The sequence below is a fragment of the Colletes gigas genome, unplaced genomic scaffold, assembly GCF_013123115.1.
Source record: "Colletes gigas isolate AHSC1104 unplaced genomic scaffold, ASM1312311v1 Colletes_gigas_Sc00062, whole genome shotgun sequence".
Classification (NCBI taxonomy): domain Eukaryota; kingdom Metazoa; phylum Arthropoda; class Insecta; order Hymenoptera; family Colletidae; genus Colletes; species Colletes gigas.
The window spans coordinates 1-16879 of NW_025106691.1; the positions used below are offsets into that span (position 1 = coordinate 1).

Genomic DNA, 16879 nt, shown 5'->3' on the forward strand with positions numbered 1-16879 from the left:
TGCTCTCCCCCCTCCTGGAAGGGGAAGAAGGGTACCACCCCGGTTCAGGCACCGCGGTCGCTGGCAGCGTCCACAATGGAGGTGGACGGTGCCACGGGGACGGACAGCCGGGAGGAGGCTGGGACGGCCGTTAAATAACGGCGCCCCGCCACCCCCTCCAGGCCAATCTCAACCACTGCCGCGCGGCACAGGACATGATGTCCCAAGTCCTCGCGGTGGGGGGTGTTGGCCCGGCGGTCGCCGCCGAGCCGCACCGCGTGCCTGATCAAACACATATAGTGGGCGACGCGGACGGTTTGGTGGCGACGGTATGGGGAGGTGGCGACGGGTCCCCGCCGTTCTCCATTCTGGAACGCGGTCGGGGTTTCGTCGCCGTCGACTGGGGGAGAGTCGCCGTAGTGGTGTGCTACATCTCGCCCCGCAGCGGTCACGCCGCGTTCGAGCTGTACTTGGCCGAGGTCGCGGCATGCGTGCAGCGCTGCGCGGCCCGGCCGGTGCTGGTCCTGGGGGACTTTAACGCCAAGTCGGTGGCTTGGGGATCCCCTAGGACCACCGTTCGCGGCGGGATCCTGGGCGACTGGGCGGCGGGGTTCGGCCTTCGGTTACCTGACCCGGGGGTCGGAGCACACGTGCGTGCGGCGATATGGGGGGTCTATCGTGGATGTTGGATTCGCGACCCCCAACGCCGTGCGCATGGTGTCGGGTTGGCAGGTGGTCCCGGGGGCAGAGACACTCTCCGATCACAGGTATATCCGGATGGAGGTCTCTGCCGCCGGGGCTGCATCCCGGCACCACCGCCCGGATGGCACCCCACCGCGCCGCTGGGCGCTTCGGCGCCTGGACAAGGACGCCCTGATGGCAGCTGCCCTCGCTGCAACCTGGCCGCAGGTGGCGGCCGAGTTGCCGAGCATGGAGGAGGAGGCTGCCCGACTCGGGGTACTAGTCGCAAACATTTGCGACGCGTCGATGCCCCGGGTCGGGCGAGCTTCTCCTCGCCGGGCGGTGTACTGGTGGTCGGCCGCGATCGCGGAATTGCGGGTCGCGAGTGTCCGCGCCCGACGCCAGTACGCCCGCGCGCGCCGTCGTCTACGACCGGACGATGGCGTGGCGCGAGCGAGGGCAGATGACCTGTATGAGGCATACCGGATGGCGCGGGTTGCTCTGCAGGTCGCCATCAAACGGGCCAAGTCCCGGGCATGGAAGGATCTCCTCCAGACCCTCGATGACGATCCTTGGGGGCGCCCGTACAGGGTGGTGCTGAAGAAGCTCCGCCCGTGGGCGCCCCCCGTCACCGAGGGTCTTGACCCCCGGCTGCTGGAGGACGTGGTCGATACTCTTTTCCCAATTCGGGTGAGGGGACCACGTCCTCCAGCAGAGGCGGCAGTCCCTAGGAAGTGGGCGGCCGAACTGGGGGTCACTCAGGAGGAGCTGACCGCGGCCATCAGACGGCTCGGGGCGCGTAACACGGCCCCGGGTCCGGATGGTGTGCCCGGCCGGGTTTGTCGGGGTCTTGGGGCACCTCAGCGTGTCGACGATCCTGAGGGACGGGCGATTCCCCCCCCGTTGGGGTGCGGGATGTCCTCCTCGAAGAGGGTCGCCCGCGATCTCCCATCCGGCCCATCTGTCTCCCGACGAGGTGGGCAAGCTCTTCGAGCGGGTGATTGCTGCCCGCCTCGTCGAGCACCTGTCGCGGGGTGCCCCCGCCTGTCGTGGGGAAAATCTTCGAAAGACTCCCTCCCACCTCTTTGGGGAGAGGCGGGAGGGGTGTGTGGGATTCCCCGCGCCCATTATAACGGGCGCGGGACCTACCCACTAAAAACCCCACGGTGACCCTTCCGCACGATTTGGGAGGATACCGGGAATCGCTCGAAGCATACTTCCGGTATCCTCCCCGTGCCCGCGCTTTGCGCCCACCCGCGGGGGGACAAACGGTCCCCCCGGTAATCGCCCTGTCTCATAGCGGCAGGACGAGGCCACATCGTCCTGCCGCCATCCGTCCCGGGGCCGCGTCTAGTGGCGGCTGCGAGCCCCAACTCGCAACCGCCGCGACCCCCTTTTCTACCCCTCGGAGGCCGGCAGCTCATGGCCGCACCAGGCCACCGAGGGTGCCGCTCCGTGCGCCGGACCCGGACAGGAGGCACTGCCACCCCATCCGGTCCGACCCTACGCCGCCTGGCGGGAGGGGGCTCCTATCAGGACCCCCCTCCCAGCCTGGGTCATGCGCCACGCCGAGGGGGCCGCCCGCGTCGCCTGACGCCCAGGCGACGCTCTCTCGCCACCAAACGAGCGCGAGCCTCAGCACGCCGCTGACGCTCGCGCTCCCTTCCCGCGGTCTCCTTCTGCAACATTACGATTTCGCAGAAGGAGGCCACGGCCCTCCACTTCTCCTCGCTGCCGAGCATGGCGCGCACCATGCCCGGCAGCGAGACATCCCGCCCGATGACGCCGATCAGGACACGGCGTTCACCCTCCCATGCAGCGCATACCTCGAGGGTATGTTCCGCCGTGTCCTGCTCAGCGTCACAATGGCAGCAACGCGCCGTCGGCTCCTTCCCTATCCGGCACAGGTATCTCCCGAAGCTGCCATGCCCCGAGAACACCTGTGCCATCCTGTAAGTGAGGCTTCCATGGCCTCTGTCCAGCCACTCACATAGGAGTGGCCGAACAGCCCCGACTGTCCGGTGCCCCGCGGTAGGCAGAGCCAACCGCTCTTGCCACGCGTGCACCACGGACTGCCGGGCCTGGCGCTTCAACTCGCCCCAAGCAGGTTCCTGCACACCCGGGACCGCCCCCACCCCCGCGCGACGGTCGACGCGGTGACGATACATCATCGCGTGCGACCGCGCGAGGAGATCCATGGGCGGCATCCCCGCAAGAACCGTCGCCGCCTCATGTGACACGGTCCGGTACCCGCGGACGACCCTTAGAGCCATCCGCCTCTGCACCCGACGCAGCATAGTCATGCCGCGCCGGGAGGCCGCCAGGTCGTCCGCCCAGACGGGGGCCCCGTATAGGACCACCGACTGAACCATTGCCACATAGAGGCGGCGAACTCGGCCCGCCGGGCCCCCCAGGTTGGGCAGAATCCGGCCCAAAGCCCCGACCATCCTCTCCAGCCGGGGGACCAGGCAGCGGAAATGCTCCTCGAAGCGCCAGTGGCTATCGAGGATCAGCCCCAGATACCTCATCTGGGGCTTCACCTCGATATTAGCCTCACCCACGCGGATCAGAGGGGGTGGCGGATCCTGCCGAGGTGAATGGAACGCTATCACCTCGGTCTTATGGACCGCCACCGTCATCCCCATCCCTCTGATCCGGTCGACGACGCGTTGCGCCCCCTCCTCCGCGAGACGCTTGGCCCTCCCCCAGTGCGCCCCGACGGCCAGCACCAGTGTGTCATCTGCATAACACACGGCGCTGACGCCGTCGGGGAGGTCGGCCCGCAACACTGCGTCGTACGCGATGTTCCACAGGAGTGGCCCGAGGACCGACCCCTGCGGAACACCGCAGTACACCTCCCTCCGCATATGCCCATCCCGGCTCGGATACTCGATCCACCTGCCGCGGAGATAATCCCCGATGACCGCCCCGAGACAAGGGGGGACCCGATGATATTCGAGCCCCCTCCTTATCTCCTCCCAGGGCAGGGTGTTAAAGGCGTTGGCAATATCCAAGGATATTGCCAAAGCCACCCCTCCCCGGGAGACGGCCGACTCCGAGAGGGCCCTGACACGACCTATCGCGTCGATGGTCGATCGACCCTCCCGGAAACCGTACTGGCAGTCGGCCAGGCCGGGGGCACCCCGCGCCAGGTGCTCGACGAGGCGGGCAGCAATCACCCGCTCGAAGAGCTTGCCCACCTCGTCGAGGAGACAGATGGGCCGGTATGCGGAGGGAGACTCCGCGGGCCGACCCTCCTTCCGGAGGAGGACCATCCTCGCCACCTTCCAACTGGGGGGGAATCGCCCGTCCCTCAGGCATCGGTCGAACAACCGCCTGAGGTCAGCCCCAAGGACGCCCTGGGTCAAGACCCAAACCCGGCCGGGCACACCATCCGGACCCGGGGCCGTGTTACGCGCCCCGAGCCGTCTGATGGCCGCGGCCAGCTCCCCCTGAGTGACCCCCAGTTCGGCCGCCCACTCCCTTGGGACTGCCGCCTCCGCCGGAGGACGTGGTCCCCTCACCCGAATTGGGAAAAGAGTATTGACCACGTCCTCCAGCAGCCGGGGGTCAAGACCCTCGGTGACGGGGCGCCCACGGGCGGAGCTTCTTCAGCACCACCCTGTACGGGCGCCCCCAAGGATCGTCATCGAGGGTCTGGAGGAGATCCTTCCATGCCCGGGTCTTGGCCCGTTTGATGGCAACCTGCAGAGCAACCCGCGCCATCCGGTATGCCTCATACAGGTCATCTGCCCTCGCTCGCGCCACGCCATCGTCCGGTCGTAGACGACGGCGCGCGCGGGCGTACTGGCGTCGGGCGCGGACACTCGCGACCCGCAATTACGCGATCGCGGCCGACCACCAGTACACCGCACGGCGAGGAGAAGCTCGCCCGACCCGGGGCATCGACGCGTCGCAAATGTTTGCGACTAGTACCCCGAGCCGGGCAGCTTCCTCCTCCATGCTTGGCAACTCGGCCGCGCATCTCTGTGCGCTTCGTGGGCCGGACGACTCGGACACCCCGCTCGCCCAGCTGCTCCTAGAGCCTCTGGGCGAGTCGGTCCGCCTTCTCGCCGCCCTCTGGACCAGGGATCTCCAGCAGGAGACCCCCGGTCACGGCCCTCTTCGCCCTCACGGAAGCGATGCCACGCTCCTCCAGGGATATATTATCCCTGGCGAGCTGCATCGCCCCCGCGAGTGTCAGGTCGCCCCCTTGAGGTACGGTCAGCGTCACTGCTGCCGTTTTAGGGGGGCGCCCTGGTCGCATCTTCGCGGCCTTTCCCTTGGCCGCGGGCGGCGAGGTAGCAGGTCGCGGCTGCGAGGCATTCCTCGCCGCCCTCTTCGCCTTCCGCCCTACCACCTCGCTCCACGACACCCCCCTTGGGATGGTGCCGCAGAGGACGCGCGCACCGGGGCCGCGGGTACACTACCCCCCTGGGGGGCCACGACCCGCGGCACCGGAACGGCCACGGTGGGTGGAGCCTTCCCTCCCCCCACCTTTGCCTTCCCCGCCTGAACCGACTTTGGTCGGGGAGGCACCGCCTTCTTGTTGCTGACCGCACCTCCGTGGAAGGCGGCCAGCTTACTATCCATCATGTTCCCGATCCTCCTCAGAAGTTCGTCCTCTGAGGAGGATGGGGAACTCTGCACGGGCGGAGTGCGGATGGAAGGTCCCCGCAACACCGCCGCCGCACTCCGCTTTTTTTCCACGACCGTGGGTCGTGGTGGTGGAGGCGGAGGAGGAGGGAGGATAGGAGGGAGGGCTGCGCTGTTCCAGCGCGCCTCTGCCCTCATCCTCCCCCGTCGCTCCTCCTCCACCAGGAGCTGCAGCCGGGCATTTCGCCCGCTCAGCTCCTGCGCCGCCTCCCCCATATTTTGCGCAGCCTCTCGCAGGGCCTTAGCCACGCTGCTTTTCTGCCCCTTTAGAGAGCAGGCTGCGGCAACCTTCTCGACCCGCCTCAGGGACGAGGAGATCCTCTCGGATATCTCCTCGGTTACCTCGTCCCTGAGACAGCTCAACATCACAACCGGGCTCATCGCCCTGTCCACTTCGTCGACGGCCTGCCCCGTCCGCTTCCTCTTGGAGCCTATGTGGCTCCTCGTGGAGGAGAAGGACGAGACTGACGCAGTCTCGTCGTCCTCCTCCACCTTCCACGAAGCCGGGCCAGGCGCTGAGTGAGGCGCGAGCGACCGTCACTCCAGCCCCAACACCGTCTTCGTCCTCCCCAACCGTAAACAACCCGTCCCATCCCCGTTTTAATTTGTGAATCCATGTAATTCCCACGCGTAGGTCGGAAATAAAGGTCCACCCGGGCAGAGCCGCCTTACCCGGGTAAGCCTAATACTCCGGGGGTTCGGCAGGTGCCCCGGAGGTGGTCGCTTGGGATTGGGCCTTCTCCCCCAACCATGCATCCCATCGCCGCGCACCATAGCTTAGGATTGGAGGGCGATTTTATAGAGTCGCCATACTCTTGGCCCAGGCGGTTAAGCCAAGGCCCCCGTTTCTCCTGCCGTCACGTACCATTCACAAAACCAAAAATGGAATTATGAATGGATCGTCGTGACGACCAACAGGAGGCTTACGGTGTGATTAGCTTCAGGTACCTCGGGGTCGCTACGCCCCGTACTGCGGCCGACGATTGCCGGACACAGCCCCTGAGGGGATACTCGATCCACCTGCCGCGGAGATAATCCCCGATGACCGCCGCGAGACAAGGGGGGACCCGATGATATTCGAGCCCCCTCCTTATCTCCTCCCAGGGCAGGGTGTTGCCGTATTACCCTTCTTTTTCTCTTTCTTTCGTTTTCATTTAGACTTTTTACTTATACAAGGTGTTCGGCCGCCCCCAGGAAAAATTGTAATCGGAGATTCTGGAGGCCAAAATAAGACGAAAATAAAGAGTGTCAATTTCTTGACTGAGGCTTCATTAAAAAGTTACTAAAAAATTAAATTAAAAAATTTCAAATCATTCTGAAAAAATTATTTTTGGTTGCGGGGCTCAATTACAATCATTTTTGGTGAATACACATACCCCTGAAATCCTAACGACGTCGTAGAAAAAAATTCAGTACGTGCGGTACTTTAAACGCTAATAACTTTTTAACGAAGACTCCATCAACAAGTAGTATTTTTTGTTAATTCTGTTGCATTGCAGCGTCAACTATTTATCCCAATTGGTTTTTTAGCTCAACTCCGCTTAACTCATAAATTTTTTCCATTTATTGTAAATTCCTACGTTATTCTTTACTTGACTTTTTATAAAAAAGCGTTACTCAATTATTGTATGTATTTTATATGTATTGTATGTATTATTGTATGTGCTTTGTAAGCATTAATCTTTACAATGTATCTGTGAATTCTACTTACCTTCAGCTGTATTTTCCATTTTGCCGAATCGAAATTGATGCACTAAGAACTAACAAGGAACCATCGCGAACGGTCCGGCTTCGATTTTGATGAAACTTTGTACACTTATAAAGCAGCCAAAAATAATCGATACGTTTTTTTTTTTAACTGCGGTAACTCGAGTTTAAGGGGTGAAACCACCCCTTGAAGTTTTGGCTCGAAACGGCTATCTCGAAAACGGAAAGAGATACAAAAAAATTGTTAATGGGTGAGGTTAATGGTTTTGAAGTGGTTGCGTGTGAGGATAAGAATGGTCTTAAATGCAATCGCAAAGTTCGCCTTGTATTCTTTATTTTGAAGGTGTTGTTCACTGGGTGTCGTGGCGAAGACTGAGTTATACATTTTCCTTTTTCTCCTTCGAACTGTTTGCAGCCACCTAATTGGTTGAACCGATATGTCGAAATTAACCAATTTGGCATTTTGCAATTCGGAAGTCGCCGCCTACTCCTTGCGCCCTTGACGCGCTTTTTGAGGAAGGCGACGCGACTCGGTGGGGGGTACCTCTGTCGACGGAAGTTTGGCAATGCAGCGGAATTTCCTCCAAGTCCAGGCCTGGTGATGTCACCCGCCGAGGGTCGCTTGACCTGGCGTTGCAGCCCTTCGGAAATCCCTGGTTTACGATATGTGCAATATGCCACTGAGGCCGTTAGAAATCTTCGACGAAAAACATGCTGGCTAATAAAATTCGTAAGAAACGGCTTTCTCAAAAGTGGCCTTTTCGACTTTGCTTGTCGTAAACCATGCTAGCATTTGCACGCCAAATGTTTCTTTTGTTGTGCGAGCTAGCCGCTACAGTTTCTTATGTACAATAACATGGTGTTAAAAAATTTTTAAAAATACAATTTGTTTATAACAAAAAAAAATTTATTAACTTAATTTTTCATTTTATTGAAATTTTCATAATGACAAAAAATGACGAGCATTTTATTCCAAATCCATTGGTATGCGATTTTTAAAAATTGCCTCTTACAGTTTTGCAGATTTTGATGATTTACATCTTGCGCGCACATTCATTATGGTAGTAGCCGTTCTAACTTTGATTTTAATGAAACACTGTAGGCTTGCACTACTTCTAGAGGACAAAATCGGGAAAAATACAAGAATACCAATTTGTTGATGGAGGCTTCGTTAAGAAATTATTAACGTTTAAAGTTCCGCCCGTACTGAATTTTTTTCTCCGAAATGCCCAAGATTTCGGGGGAATGTGTAATGACCAAAAATGATTGTAATCGACCCCTGCAACCGAAAATAATTTTTTCAGAATGGTTTGAAATTTTTTAATTTTGTTGAAATATTTCACACATTCTCGAATTTTTTTCTCAAAAGTGCGTAGGATTTCGGGGGTATATATATTGACCAAAAATGATTGAAATTGACTCCCGCAACTGAAAATAATTTTTTTAGAACGATTTGAAATTTTTTTTCGCTGAAAAATTTAGGCAGCTACGCTCTGTCGATTTTTCTTAAAAATTCGTTTTTCATTTTTAATAATTTTATTTGACGCCCTACAAAAAAGTTGGCCAATACTTTTTTGTAGGTACCTATGAGCTTTTCTTCAGAAAAAAGTTTCATTGAAATATATTCACTATTGTAGGAATTATGGCTGTTTGAAGATTGGACCATTTTTATGGGGTTTTTCTGGCCATAAATTACATTTTCGATTAGGAATTTTTTTCTCGAAAGTGCGTAGGATTTCGTGGGTATATGTATTGACCAAAAATGATTGTAATTGGCCCCCGCAACCGAAAATAATTTTTTCCTGGAGGATTTGAAATTTTTTAATAACTTTTTAACGAAGGCTCAATCAACAAATTGATATTCTTGATTTTCGTCTTATTTTGGCCTCTAGAATCTCCCATTAAAATTTTTCCCAAGGGTGGCCGAACTTTTCCAAATCCATTGGTATGTAATATTTTAAAATTGCCTCTTACAGTTTTGCAGATTTTGATGATTTACATCTTGCGCGCACATCCATTATGGTAGTAGCCGTTCTAACTTTGATTTTAATGAAGCATTGTAGGCTTGCACTAAATTATACAGTAACAAGTAACAAGTAACAATAACAGTAACAAGTTTCTTAACAGCAATGAAAAGATTTTTTTTTATGCCCACCTATGACATTGTGGCAAAGGGGGAGCGATTTATAAATTATAAATACATACAGTGTGTATACCAGGAGATAAAGATACACTTATTATTCTCATGATGTACTTGCTTTAAAATACAAATTGAATAAATAAATATTGTCATTTCTGCGGCTCGCCTATCATGCAGTTTACGCACGTTATCTAAATCTTCACTGTTGTGAAAGCATTCTGTGTAATTTGTATAATAAAAATACGTGTCAAATGAGATTAGTATGTGCATCTGTATCTCTGTTGTTATTAACATTCTTTAAAATCGAGACGGTTTTTGTAATAAACATGATAAAATGAGTATATTGAAATGGAGTTTGTATTATACCTTTTGATAACGTGACATATCGTAAAGTTAATTAAATTGATTGCCCTTGTCATGTGAAAATAATATTTGTTGGTAGATAAGTGGGAGAACTTGGATATATATATATTGCAATTAGCTCTTTATAAGCGTGTAGAACATTGTTGGTTATCCATACAGCCGAGGTGCCGATTCTGGGCATTTAAACGTTGCACTTATCCAGCCAATCTTTTGTTGCATATATCCAGCTTTTACTGTATTCGGAAAGATGGTAAATATTAATCCTATTAATGTAATAACTTTACTGTCTGCTGCGTTTGTTGAGTGGAACCAGGTACCCACGCCAATTAATAGCGCAGAAGAAAATTTAAGGGATGTATTATTCGATTTAATTGTAAGAAGTGTCGAAGACACGGCATTCCTGGTTGAATATGAAACGTGTGTTGAAATGGACGGGACGCCTATCGACCAAGAAAATCAGGATGCTGATTTGAACTGGTTGTGGGTAGATGAAGAGGAAGAAAATAGGACACCGAATATTCCAAACATATACGAACAAGACGTTGTATGTCATTCGAATAAGGAATACATCCCATTCGAATATAAAAGGAAAGCTGTGGCGTACTGGAACAGCGGGAAGTCGAAGCGATTAAAATTAGACACCGTACGTTCCAAATTCCGTCACGTGAAATCCGAAAGAATGCTTCGTAAATGGGCTTTACAAGTTGAACAGAGTGGCACAAAAAAGGAAAAGATAAAACGTATTGCAGAGTATACATTTAATAAATTTATGGAAGCTCGGCAGTTAAGAGTAATTGTGCATGAAGTAGATCTACGGCGATGGGCTTTACAAGCGAGGGACATAGAAAATTTACAAACATTTAAAGCCGGATATACTTGGCTATATACTTTTAAAAAGATGTTTAGATTAGTGTCCAGAAAAATTACCAGATTTGTAACCACAAATATGGTAAATCGAGAAGACGATATTCATTTGCAATGCAGCGCATTCGTGAATGAAGTAAAATCATATATAGCCCGAAATGAACCACACAATGTTTACAATTCCGATCAAAGTGGTTTTAATTTGGAATTACATTCAGGGCGCACTTTGGCTGAAGAAGGTATAAAAATCGTAGAAGGAGGTGTTCAATCAGTGTCATCCACCACTCATAGTTACACCATCCAGCCAACCATTTCAGCTGATGGACAATTCCTGTCACCATTATTTATTGTACTGAAAGAGAGTACAGGACATTTCGGGCCGATTGTGGAACAACATTTATAAAAGCCAAATGCATTCCAGAATCCTGTTGACTACATACTGCTATTCTGTTGAAAATGAGCCAACATGTCATATTTGCGGTGACGTGGCAATAATTAAATGCGCATGGTGTAAGAAATCTTTATGTTTCAAACATTTTTTCGACGAGTACCACTATTGTCGGAACTACATAGTCAACAGGATTCTGGAATGCATTTGGCTTTTCATCTATACAGGGTGTCCCGTAAATAGTGTAAGAACCGGAAATGGGGGGTAGCTGAGACGATTCTGAACAACAATTTCCTTTGCAAAAATGTCGGATGGAGCTTCGTTTTTGAATTATTAACGAAAAACACTGACCAATCACGGCGCTCGCCTTCCGCGCGCTCAGGGCCGTCCCGACCTCGGAGAGCCACCGCGCCGGGTAGGTAGCAAGATGCGCGTTGAAGATACATCGAGGAACGAATACAAATAATTAAAAATACTACCACTACAACTGTTACCTAATTCGTTAATTACTACGTCATTAGTACGTAAATTACTAAATGGAATTTATTAATTATTTGTATTTGCTGTTTCCGAGAAAGAAGGAATAAAATCTCGGTATTTTTAGGAAATTGACCCTTCGCAACCGAGTGACGCTTCTCGCAGAGTGTTTTAAAATTAAAATAAAAATTATTATCAGAAAATTAAAATAAATACGGTAAGAACCATTTGTAACCGTTTGTTATTAAAAACTGTACTGAAAAAGCAGACTGGATTTCTGCGTACCGAAACATTCCTCGAATGCAAAGGGTTAATAGAGAAATAATTGAAATTCGACTTACCCATTTATCTGCAAATTGACCTACTGCGCTGACAATAGAGCCCGGCCAATGCACCGCTGTCGGTCACAGCAAGGTCAAAAACCCCAACGAAAATCAGCTGATGGGACGGCCCGATCGCTGTACCTGCTTCTCACCCCGAAAAAACTTCACAGCACGGTCACTAACACTTTTCACTTTCACATACCGATGTGTTCCGTTGCATCCCTACTTCGATTGTTGCTCCTTCCTGGGTTGATAACGGTGCCTGGATGTTGCTCCCTCCTGAATTGTTACTCCTTCCTGAATGGTAGTTGCTCCCTGAATTGTTGCTCCTTCCTGGATTGTTGCTTCTTCGAACCTTGCTCCCTTCAGGATTGTTGTTCCTTTTCGCTGGGATAATGGGCGCGATACGTGCGGGCGGCTTTCTTCGCGTTCCCCTTGGTGTCCGCGAAAACGAAGAACGAACGATAATCCTCTGCGTTTACGCGTTCCATCGCGTGCGTCCGCTTCTGTTCAGAAACGCGTAGGTTCTGTGAAAAATTTTGACTGACAAATTGCATTTCCCTCCCCGAAAAAGTTCCAGGTAAGGCAACCCATTGTCGCGCGATTCGGAGTTACCTGCGATCGACGAACGTGCAGACCATGTTTGCCGCAAATGTTTGCTGCTAAACCGTACGGTCGGCTCTTCTAATAGAATTTTTAAGATTCACCGTGAATATTTTTCCATGGAAAATTTGTTATAAAAAAGAAAGAAGAATATACCATGAAAAATTAAATAAAATAAAAAGGGTTTATTTATAAAAAATAATCCACGAAGAAGGAGTCAATTACATAATAGATAATATGCGATAATAAATAATATTGGAGCAACAAAAAACAAAAATATTTAAAAAGAATATTAAATAATATTTTTTCTAATTCTGTAGCGTGTAAAATTAGATATAAACAAATTGTAACGCGGCGCCCCGTTTAGGAACCTGCGACGACGACGTCCCTGAGTTGGAAAAACCCCGTACGCGGCACTGTACAGAGCGACTGCAGGTACCGCGCAAAAGGGAAAAACCCCTCCTCTCCATGGTCCGTCCTTTTCCTTGAAATAGCCCCCAGATTTCCCAATCAACAGAGTCAAGGTTAGGCTACAAAGGTTACGAGCAGACGACGCTTACAGTGTTCGGCACTCCACAACTTTGTATCGCAAACCATCCCAACGCCCAAGCCGAGGAAACCGAGATCTATATAGTGACCGGTACCAAAAGCTTGTCCTACACTCTAGAGGAAGACGTCTCCGACGGCACCTCTACGAATCCTCTCGCATCCCTCCTCGTGGAAGAAGACGTTGCCTACGCGGCCCACGGCACTTCCACACTCCTCCAAAGAAAGTCGATCCGCGAGTCGTAGTAACGACCGAATTACGCGTTCGGCTATCACCAAAACTACCTCCGCCAGCTAGATTTCAAATCGCGCCGTGACCAAACCGTACGTGTCAACCCTCGACCATATCGCAAAAACCAGTGTAAAAGTTTTATCTTTGTTTTGTGTACAATAAACCACATTCCCGTTACAAATTGGCGCCCAACTAGAGGCCACGTTAAGTTCATCACGGCACCGAAGAAAGATCTTAAATCACCTGGTGGAGAAGTAAGAAGAAGTCCAAGGAACATGACGACTTTCCAAATGACGGACGACCAGCTAAACCGCTTGCTGGCCACGCTGACAACTCGGCAAACATCCCCACCAACCACGTCACAGGGAAGCTTTGCGCGCTGCACCACGCGTTTTGGAGGATCAACGAACAGAACGAGGGTCGAAGAATTCATCTCGACGATCTCGATTTACAAAGAAATCGAAAACATTTTTAACGTAAACGGGATCAAGGGGCTTCCACTACTACTGGAAGACGAAGCAGCGACATGGTGGCACGGCGTCAAAGAAGATGTGACGACATGGGCTCAGGCCATGGATCTGCTGCGCGCCGCATACGCACCAAAGAAGCCTGGATACGCCGTGTACGCAGAATTATTCGCAACAAAGCAGACAAAGAACTGTGCGACTGACGTATTCATCGCACAAAAAAGAGCTTTGTTCGCTGAATTAACGCACAAACACGCAGAAGAGATTCAACTTGATATGATATACTCTCTCCTGAAGCTGCGCATACGCGAGAAAATCCCGCGGTGTTCAGTAAAGAATTTTGAAGAGCTCATAGGGAAAGCAAGAACGTTCGAAGCTCTTGAAGAGGAAGCAAGGGAACAGCAGGAACCATTCGGCAAACCCTTACCGACCCAAGAAAAGAAACTTGTAAGATGCTCGTTCTGCCGAAAAACTGGTCACTCGTTCGAAGAATGTCGGCGAAGGAAAGCCAAGGAACCAACGAAACTGGAACCACCAACTCTCCACTGTTATGGATGCGGAAACCCCGGAGTTATAAGAAGTCGGTGTCCGCAATGTAGCCAAGCCACTGTATCCAGCATCCAGACGGCAGATTTCTGTTCCGTGAGCCTAGCCCAGGCCCGAAATCGTCCAACGGCCCGGATCCAAATCGAAGGATTCAAAGGCCACGCCTTTTTTGACACAGGGGCAAAAGTGAGTATCGCGAGTGATAGCCTGTACAATAAACTGGCAGCAAATGGAACCAAATTCCAGCAGCGAAAACTCCTGATTGCTCTAGCGGATGGACATCCGCGAATACGGTCAGTCCTATGTGCAGATTTGACGGTCCAGCTCAAGGATCGAAACATCAAATCCCCGTTCATCGTGCTACCCGGGGCAACCGAAAACCGGACTCTCCTAGGCATCGATTTCCTCGAAACAGCAGGAATTATAATAAACGCAGCACAACGTTCATGGAATTACGTGGATCAACCCAAAAATCACCACTTTTTCGAAGAAGAGCCTCCAGTGAAAGTATCGCAGCCAAAATCCAGGAAATTCCCCAAAAAGGAGTTGGCTCTGGTAGGGACGCAGGAGCCGCCTGCTCAAACACCCAAAAAACGGATGCCTGACGAAGAGGATTGGAGCGAGATGTGTCACATGCCGCCACTTCTGTCACCACTATCACCCACTCCAAAGAAGACTCAACAAACGGATATCTTGGACGACCTGTTTGATCGATGCTTCCAGACCTACCGTCTGGATTTGGCATCGGTAGATGTACTGCTACGACCAGAGGAAGCCGAAGGCCTGGATCAAAACGAAAAGCGACAATTGGAGCAGTTATTGATCCAGCACCTCGATCTGTTCGAAACGAGTGAGGAATCGACAACGTTCGCGGAGCATCGTATCGACACCGGAGACAACGCACCGATCGCGGTTCCTCCATACCGGCTATCCCCTGCTAGAAAAGCAGTGCTACGGGATGAAATTGACGAGATGTTGCAAAAAGACATCATCGAAGAAAGTGAATCACCTTGGGCTGCTCCTGTCGTCATGGTCGCTAAAAAGGACGGAGGCGTGCGAGTCTGCGTAGACTACCGACGACTCAATGCGATCACAGTCACGGATACCTACCCCTTACCCAGGATCGATGACTTGATACACGCCACCACTTCAACGAGGTTCATGACGACGCTAGACCTCCGATCCGGCTACTGGCAGATCCCAGTACATCAAAAGGATCAAGAGAAGACAACATTCGTTACACCTTTCGGGACATACCGTTTCAAACGAATGCCATTCGGCCTAAAAAACGCACCGGCCACGTTCCAGCGTATGATGGACCGACTTCGCGCACCCCTCGGTGAGCGAATGATCATCGCGTACTTGGACGATCTATTAATTTTATCGTCCTCCTTCAACAACCACTTGGCCGACCTCAAGGCCACCTTCAGCCGAATAAGATTCTTCGGGCTTCGAATGAACAGGGAAAAGTGCTACATGTGTTGTCCAGAAATCAAATATTTGGGACACATCATTACACCCAGTGGCATCGAGGCAGATCCAGAGAAAATTTCGGCAATATTGGAACGACAGGCGCCCACAAACGTAAAGGGGGTGCTCAGCTTCGTACAAACCTGTTCATGGTACAGAAGATTCATCCCCGGATTTGCTCAGACTGCGGAACCTCTCACCCGCCTCACCCGGAAGAAAACTTCGTGGCACTGGGGGGAGAAACAGAAGAAGTCTTTCCAAGACCTTAAGAGGATGCTGACAGAAGCACCCGTTTTAAAACCAGCAAACCCGAAGATGCCATACACCATTAGGACAGATGCCAGTGGATACGCTCTCGGCGCAGCTTTGGTGCAGGGGGAGAAAGAAGAAGAACACCCCGTGGAATATGCTAGCCGACTCCTCACGACCGCGGAACGCAACTACTCCACTACTGAGCGGGAGGCTCTCGCCGTCGTGTGGGCAATTAATAAATTCCGTGGATATATAGAGGGATCGGAAGTACGCATCATGACAGATCATCAGCCTCTAAGATGGCTGATGACTCTGAAAACACCCAGTGGTCGCCTGGCTAGGTGGGCACTGCTACTGCAGGAATTCAACATTCAAATTGACTACTGCCCAGGAAAGTCCAACTACGTCGCTGACTATCTCTCCAGACCTCAAAGGGAGGATACAGACAACGAAGACGAGTGCAATATCGGACTGATTTCGGTAGATATGCCAGCTAGAAAAAGTAACGAAATCCGAGAAGAGCAGCTGAAAGACGAAGAAACCCGAAAAATCATAGAATGTTTCGAGGAAACCAGACAGTCAGAAAATTTTCTGCATTGGACCCAGAAAGGATACTTACTGTCCAACGGAGTACTCTATCGACATGCACCAGATACGGACAACGCAGCTGACGCCCTGGGAACATACCACACCTCTGCACTCACCCCATGCAGGTTGGAGGAAGCCAGCCTACCGAGTGCACCAATAGCGCCCATACGTCGGCGAGGACGACCCCGGAAAACCAACCAAAAGAAGAAGTAGAATATGCTGAAGCCCTTGTCGAGGACGACTGACGGGTTCAGAGGGGGAGAGTTGTAGCGTGTAAAATTAGATATAAACAAATTGTAACGCGGCGCCCCGTTTAGGAACCTGCGACGACGACGTCCCTGAGTAGGAAAAACCCCGTACGCGGCACTGTACAGAGCGACTGCAGGTACCGCGCAAAAGGGAAAAAACCCTCCTCTCCATGGTCCGTCCTTTTCCTTGAAATAGCCCCCAGATTTCCCAATCAACAGAGTCAAGGTTAGGCTACAAAGGTTACGAGCAGACGACGCTTACAGTGTTCGGCACTCCACAACTTTGTATCGCAAACCATCCCAACGCCCAAGCCGAGGAAACCGAGATCTATATAGTGACCGGTACCAA

At 51.9% G+C, this 16879-nt stretch overlaps 1 protein-coding gene across 1 annotated transcript; it reads left to right on the top strand.

Annotated features, from left to right (window-relative positions):
- Nucleotides 1–13234: 13234 nt before the first annotated feature.
- On the top strand, nt 13235–16495 carry LOC122403574. The gene has a single exon (XM_043407172.1). It carries the CDS (start codon nt 13235–13237, stop codon nt 16493–16495), a length of 3261 nt encoding a protein of 1086 aa, XP_043263107.1.
- Nucleotides 16496–16879: the final 384 nt, after the last annotated feature.

Bases quoted from the DNA above. Each gene is read 5' to 3' on its own strand.
- LOC122403574 (XM_043407172.1), top strand. From the start codon at position 13,235: ATGACGACTTTCCAAATGACGGACGACCAGCTAAACCGCTTGCTGGCC.